The 8,210-nt window shown below is 37.7% G+C and overlaps 1 protein-coding gene across 1 annotated transcript in view; it reads left to right on the forward strand.

Moving 5' to 3' along the window:
• Nucleotides 1-688: 688 nt before the first annotated feature.
• The window catches only part of LOC138854135 (probable glutamate receptor), a 13,307-nt gene continuing 5,785 nt past the window's right edge, over nucleotides 689-8,210 (forward strand). The window contains exons 1-5 of the mRNA XM_070095361.1: nucleotides 689-920; nucleotides 5,571-5,698; nucleotides 5,924-6,040; nucleotides 6,187-6,404; nucleotides 7,068-7,190. Of these exons, the coding sequence (XP_069951462.1) occupies nucleotides 689-920; nucleotides 5,571-5,698; nucleotides 5,924-6,040; nucleotides 6,187-6,404; nucleotides 7,068-7,190 (818 nt within the window). The remainder of the gene's footprint in view (nucleotides 921-5,570; nucleotides 5,699-5,923; nucleotides 6,041-6,186; nucleotides 6,405-7,067; nucleotides 7,191-8,210) is intronic.

The following is an 8,210-nucleotide window of genomic DNA, read 5'->3' on the forward strand; positions in this document are numbered from 1 at the left end:
CAGTCCCTCAACCTGGAGTCGATGTGTTCAGTCCATCGACACATCGACTCCAGGTTGAGGGACTGATTACCTCATTCTCCTCCTCTCCTTACGCCTTCCTCTTTGTATTGGACTGATGAAGCCACTGTGTGGCGAAACGTTTCCTGAATAAAGATTCCCATATGCTGCATAAGTGTCTCAATCTTCAACTTGTCGGTTTTTCAAACCATTCATCACAACTCTCCTTATTATGTTGTGTTTTGTCAAACGTCTTAAGAATCAAACAGCGCTTAGAATCTAGCACCTGAATAAGAAATTCTTGGTACCATAGATTTGGTAACGTAGTAACACTCCAGTTACTGTGGTTTATAGAAGCCACGAGGTACAAAATCCTAAAAATGCAGAAATTGTCCATCAACAGCTGACGCAACTCTAGTGGCATTAACTAAAGGCTAATGAACGACTTGTCGCTTATGCCAAATAAAAACAGCTGTATACGGATTTACTCTGCTGACTTTAGAAACTTTCAAGATAACATATTCTCGTAAAAATGGTAAAAATGATAAAAAGCTCTCGCAAATTTAATGCATTTACTGTACAGTGAATGCGACATAAATATAGCTAATATAATTCAGGATACCTTCATGGTCCACCGCTATGCCTTTACAGACTCTAGTATATCGAAGATTTTTCATTTCCAAACAGGATAATGGGGCGGCGTCAAAGGCTCCGGCCCACTACTCTGGCTGATCGCGTGAAGTTGGTGTGGTTGTGGGTGGAAGGCGTACCAGTACGTATCATAGCGCAAGAGACAAAGACAAGCGTCACTACCGTATGTCGATGGGTAAGACGCTGGCAACAGGAGGGAAATGTCAACACAAAACAACGAAAGCGCAAAGCATCTTCAATCCACGATGAGTTGAGAAATCCACTCGCCAGTTGTCAGTTCCCCATGGCATATGAGAATCTTCGTTTCCTCAGTTTACACCGTGGTCATGTGACAAATTTACATCAGTCCTCTAAAATGTATTAATCAAACAAAAAACGCTTATTTAAAAATCTTGAACGACTGTATGTTCTTGCGTTTACATTTTAATATGCTATGAAAGGCAATTTTCCAAAGAAGTTTACTGAATATATGATTTACACGATCCAGTCAAGTGTAAAACACGTTTTTGTAGCTGTATTTGATCCAGAAGAGAAAATACCATCTTATACTCTGGATATTATTTTTAAAATTATGTTCTAGTACCTGTCACTAAGTCACTTTCTGACATTTTTGGGTTATCCTAGATTCTCTACACATATGCTTCTATGTATGATAATCTATGTAACTGCATTTGTGTATACCTGGAAAAAATTATTTAATTACTTAATAACCTGGTATACCTGAAGTGCTAAGTATATTGGGAATGTTTTTTTTTTAAATTGAAAGGTCTGAATATGTAAATAAGAGAAGAATGTCAGTCAATAACTGAATTATAAATAGATATTTAAACACTTAAGATTAAGATCCTCTCTAAAAATCATTGAAAAATTGGAAGTTGTATTTAAATCAGATTAAAATTTACATTAATAAGAACATAAAAAAGAAGGGACACTGCAACAGGCCTACTGACCCATGCGAAGCAGGTCCATGCCATCCCCAGCTTAGAACAATGACCACCTAGTCAGGTCACTTCCATTTAAGGAATGAGCACATTAGACCTGGTAGCACAAGCTAGCCAGGTCCAACTCACACCCACCCACACCCACTCATGTATTAATGGTGAAGAAATATAACTTCATGTATTGTATTTTAAATAAAGATCTCTTGCCCATATTTTACTTCATTTAAAAAAGTATTACCAAAAAAGGTTATTTACTTGGGTTTAAAGCCTCTCGGCAAACATGGGCCTTAATATTTAGCCTGCATGTCACCTGTTCGTTACTAGTCAAGAACACCTAATCACATATATGAGCTTATTAGGATTACTATAAACTAAATATCTATGTCTATCCTCTTGACTTAAAATGAATCGACAGTATTTTTGACTGATATGTTGTATGAGGGTTGTTGAGGTGGTTCGGACATGTAGAGAGAATGGAGCGAAACAGAATGACTTCAAGAGTGTATCAGTCTGTAGTGGAAGGAAGGCGGGGTAGGGGTCGGCCTAGGAAGGGTTGGAGGGAGGGGGTAAAGGAGGTTTTGTGTGCGAGGGGCTTGGACTTCCAGCAGGCATGCGTGAGCGTGTTTGATAGGAGTGAATGGAGACAAATGGTTTTTAATACTTGACGTGCTGTTGGAGTGTGAGCAAAGTAACATTTATGAAGGGATTCAGGGAAACCGGCAGGCCGGACTTGAGTCCTGGAGATGGGAAGTACAGTGCCTGCACTCTGAAGGAGGGGTGTTAATGTTGCAGTTTAAAAACTGTAGTGTAAAGCACCCTTCTGGCAAGACAGTGATGGAGTGAATGATGGTGAAAGTTTTTCTTTTTCGGGCCACCCTGCCTTGGTGGGAATCGGCCGGTGTGATAATAAAAAAAAAAATAAATGTTGTATTTCATGCTTCTTTCAGATTTGTTGAAATTATTTTAGAATTGTTTTAGTAATTATTTTAATATATTTTCTGGCTCTCTGCTGACTGTGGTGGTTCCTATTGCTTAAATATCACTAAATAAATATAAAACTTCAATTTTACGTGTTAGTATTTATTACAATACATTGCACACTATCCTTATATCACAGTATTTACAGAATTCGTAACTTTTACATAGTTTAGTCCACCAGGTTACAGATGATATTAGCACATGTTATGAGGCATCACTACTGGTAATGAGAGTTGTGTATAATGTGGTCTGTGGCAAGAGTAAAGTCTAAAACAAGCCGCTATACTTTATTTTTTCGCTTACGGATTTTTTGCAACTGTATTATTCGCTTTACATTAAGAAGATTAGCGAACCCAACATTACACAAGTTTTACATCGTTTAATATGTCTTTCATCTTATTTTGTCCATCGTAAATGGATATACCTTATTCAACATTGTTTATTACATCCAATTTACACTATCAAACAATCACACCAGTCTCTCTCTCATTCATTAGACTTTACCTCTCATACCTTATAATTCTCACACAGTTCACGACATACAGATCTCAGATACAATTCTGCTACCTCCACTATCTCACTTTCAAGGGTCACAACAGTGCCACGATCACAAGTGCAAAGAAAATGATAGGATGGATAATGAGAACGTTCAGAACGAGAAATGCCAAGCCAATGATGATCCTTTTTAAATCACTTGTTCTCTTTAGGCTGGAACACTGCTGTACATTAACATCTCCGTTTAAAGTAGGTGAAATTGCAGATCTAGAGTGTACAGAGATCTTTTACTGCACGTATAAGTTGTATCAAGCACCTGAACTACTGGGAACGCCTGGAAGCACTTGTACTCGTTGGAACGCAGGAGAGATATATATATCATAATCTACACTTGGAAAATCCTAGAAGGAATGGTCCCGAATCGGCACACAGAAATCCCTCCCTACGAAAGTAAGTCTGGGCAGGCGATGCAAAATACCCCCAATTAAAAGTAGGGGCGCCATTGATACACTAAGAGAAAACACCATAAGTGTCCGGGGCCCAAGACTGTTCAACAGCCTCCCACCAAGCATAAGGGGAATTATCAATAGGCCCCTGGCTGCCTTCAAGAGGGAGCTGGATAGATACCTAAAGTCAGTGCCGGATCAGCCGGGCTGTGGTTCATACGTTGGACTACGTGCGGCCAGCAGTAACAGCCTAGTTGATCAGGCCTTGATCCACCGGGAAGCCTGGTCGTAGACCGAGCCGCGAGGGCGTTGATCCCCGGAATAACCTCCAGGTAGACTCCAGGTAGCCTCCTAGCTACAGCAAAGACAGTGTCTTACATCGATAAAAATATTGTTTCACGATACTCTGAAGCATTTTTAGTTTTGGCATGTAAACATAGATAAAGTTAAGGCCAAAGTGGCCAAATTCATCTTACCACATATTCCGTAATATGATTTATACTTTCTGTTCCTCATCTATTCTGCGATCCGTTGTACATCAATGCACAGTGACACAACCAAAGTTTACACTGAAGAGGAGTGTCCCGCCCATTGATCCAGACATTTAAGTACCCATCAACGATACACATAGATGAAAGAAAACATTTCTTAAACAGGGTAATTTAAAGTATAATTGTTCTAATAGGGTCTATTATGAAACACAGGAATGTGCTTAATGTACGTGGGCGTCATTTCGATTCGCCTACCAATTCTAATGTCATTAGGCAACAAATAACAAAAAAAGGCACAATACCGTAACTGGAACGATACACAAATAACCCGAACATACAAGAGAGGAGCTTACGACGTCGTGTGACTTTGTAAATGCTCCAAGTCGGACCGAAACGTCGTCGTTAACTCCTCTCTTCTATGTGCGGGTTAATTGTGTGTCATTAGACAGAGAGGAATCCTCAGCAGTCCTTACAGAATACAAAACATTTAATAGGCTTATTCATATAGAAGAACTTGAATAAATTCCAGTATGATGTACAAAACAACTGGTATCTTTGTACCAGTAATAGCAGAGAAAAACAAAGAAACGAAGCTTTGGAGATATTTAATTTGTGGAATGCATGAAATTAGTCATACGGCGCCTGGGAAATGGGAGACATTCATGATAGAGGAAGAAAGCTTCGGTTCCTAGAATAGAGAGTCCTTCGCCACCAGGGACGAAGGTGTTAGATGAACTGAGAGAGAAACTGAATGTTCACCTCACGTGACTTATCTAACAATGAAATATCACAGAAACAACGATCGCCAACGATATCTAAATCTTATATATTTATTTAGAATGTAAGATTTATATTTTGAAAATCCTCACTTTTCCCTAAGACACATTATGTAATCTGATCATTAGTAAATCATACCCCCGGCCGGGATTGAACCCGCGGTCATAGTCTCAAAACTCCAGCCCGTCGCGTTAGCCACTAGACCAGCTAGCCACAATAAGATTCATCCAACTAGATATATTTCTACACCATAGGAAGGTTAGCACAGGCACCACTGTGACCACAAATGCAAGTTTTTACAGACGAATCTCCAGCTAGCGTGGCCGTGACGAACTCTAGCTCAAGTCCCATCACTGCCGTCAACATGACTCAAGAAATCATTAGTATTGAGAACAAATGCTGCGTCCTAACAATCTAATGACATTTCCATCAATCATAGTTTCATTAAACGACAATAAAAACAAAAATATTTGTAGTAATTGTGCGAAGTACATCAAAGTAAGCGCACTTAAAAAATTATATATAACGTAAATAATCCGCTTTTACCATGTTCTCTCTTAAATGACAAGTCGGTGAGAATCGAATAAGAATGAAGGTGACCACAACTCTGTTGCTACTGCTGCTGATGGTGTTCCTGGCCGCAGCCAAGCGCCCCTTCCCTCAATTTGGCAAGTTGGCAGCTAAGTGGTTCGGATTATTTCAATATTATTTATTCCTTTATGTATGTATGTATATATGCATATATACATATATATTTCTGAATTAATATTAAGACAAGTAGAACCTTTCTTCAGCAGACAGCACACAAACTTTAGCAGTAGCTGGGATGGCTGTAAGTGATGTGCTTGCAACAGTTTCTTATCCCTCCAGCATAATTATTCTGCTCACAGACGGTAGCACCTCTGCCGCTACTCTCTTCAAGGTGTGTATTTACACTTTCCATTACAGGATATATGCAACATGAGGTTTGGCTCTGGGTGTATATGCGCTAAATTTGGCTTATCTCTATTTTAGGATGTATATGTTACTCTTGTATGTTAGTTAAAAGTAGATCGCTAGAAACCCATTTTATGCAACATTTACTGACACTATTCATATGGTTCAACAAATATTGTTATAATTTGCTTTATATACGCTGGTTCAGCAGACAGGTCTGCTGCAACTCCCGTGGGGAGTTTGTATACTGGAGGTGAAAGTGCATAGTGCAGACCTCACTAACAAGACGCAGGAGGCTGTATCTAAGATGATCAGTGACGCTCGAACGGTAGGTTACGAAAATTAATATCTGTCCAAATGTCACTTGTTTGTAATTAACAAAAATGCTAAATCGCAAATAATCTTGATGCCTATAAATGCTTAGATTAGTAAAATAAAGTGTTTTTATCTTTCACGTACTGTTGGCATCAGCAGCTGCGTCAACAGTCATGGAGTGTAACGGTGGTGGTGGTGAGTGATGACACAGACTTCCTCGCCACCTTCGCTGAGTGTTCCGTCAAGGGCCGCCTCCTGGTGTGGTCGACAAGACTCCTCGCTGTCACCAACCAACCCCTCCCGCAGCTGCACCAACTCCGCAAGACCTTCTCCATGACCAACTCCATGTTGCTTGTTGCAGACAATTCATTGCGATCGTTTCGGTAACTCCATTGCTGCATGATGTAAATTTTGTGCATTAAGTAGCCAAAATTTTAATACTTTTATCCTTAGGTCTTTAGCAAAAACAATTCATATATGTAAAGTACTTAGATAACACTTGCTTGGAAAATAAACAAGAATAAAACTTTGAACGCTCAGACCCCTACGCTGCTATTCTTACGTTACTAAATTCTTCCCATTATACTTTTTTTTTTCATTATTCTTTATTGCAGATGATCCCAAAGTAGGGACCGAAATATTCTGTTTCGTGTCTCATCTATATTCAGGAAGACCTTCCAGACTTTTTACGTTAACTGGTATGTAGATGGATGGTTCAGAGAACCGACTAGTTGATAAATTAGACACATGTGCAACACTTGGGTATCTTTAATGAGGAAACGTTTCGCCACACATTAGCTTCCTCAGTCCATACAAAGGAGAACGGTGAAGAACAGGAGGAATTTGAGGTCATCAGTCCCTCAGCCTTCACTCAAGGCTGAGGGACTGATTATCTCAAACTCCTCCTGTTCTTCACCGTTCTCTTATGTATGGACTGATGAAGCCACTGTGTGGCGAAACACTTCCTCATTAAAGGTACCCAAGTGTTGCGCATGTTCATTAACTCGTTGTTAAGTTTTCTTGCACGTTCATAGGTGCAGCGTATATGTACACTTTCCGTACAGCACCCAGCATACCCAGGCACTAAGAATTGCTTCCTGGTCCCCTCGTCAAGGACTCATCCTCACAAGCCACTTTAAGCTCTTTCCTGATAAGTTCTCCATGTAAGTATCTTGGTGTATATATATATATATATATATATATATATATATATATATATATATATATATATATTATATATATATATACATGTGTGTGTGTGTGTGTCGTGCCAAATATGTAAAACTGGTCAATTAGCAAGAACTCGTTTAAAATTAAGTTCTTTCTAAAATTTTCTCTTATACGTTTAAAGATATATTTTTTTCATTAATGTTAATGTAAAAATTTTAATTTTGCTCCAAAAGAATCTTAGAAAACTTACCTAACCTTATTATAACAAGAATAATTTATTTTAGCCTAACCCAACTAAATATATTTTAGATTTGTTTACAATAATTTAATACTAAACAAACACAGTGAAATATTTTGTTTTCGTTAGGTTTAGAATGATTTTGACGAAATTATTGCATACACAAATTTCCGCTTGTCCTATATGGCAAGATGAGCGTTGCTATTTAAGCCAAGATCGCAAGTTCTGCCTATTCGGCACGACATATATATATATATATATATATATATATATATATATATATATATATATATATATATATATATATATATATATATATATATATATATATATATATATATAAATATATATATAAATATATATAAATATGTCGTGCCGAATATGTAAAACTGGTCAATTAGCAAGAACTCATTTAAAATTAAGTCCTTTCTAAAATTTTCTTTTATACATTTAAAGATATATTTTTTTCATTAATGTTAATGCAAAAATTTTTAATTTTGCACCAAAATAATCTTAGAAAACTTACCTAACCTTTTCATAACTAGAACAATTTATTTTAGCCTAACCCTACTATATATATTTTATATTTGTTTACAATAATTTAATACTAAACCTTTATTTAATACTAATACCTTTCTTTTACTCTCCATATACTCTGCTCTTCTTATAACTCTTCTGCTTTGTAAAAACCTCTCGTAAGCTACCTTTTTCTCTTTTATCACACCTTTTACTTCATCATTCCACCAATCACTCCTCTTTCCTCCTGCCCCCACCC

Source organism: Cherax quadricarinatus, chromosome 50 (assembly GCF_038502225.1).
Source record: "Cherax quadricarinatus isolate ZL_2023a chromosome 50, ASM3850222v1, whole genome shotgun sequence".
In the NCBI taxonomy this organism is placed as follows: Eukaryota; Metazoa; Arthropoda; class Malacostraca; order Decapoda; family Parastacidae; genus Cherax; species Cherax quadricarinatus.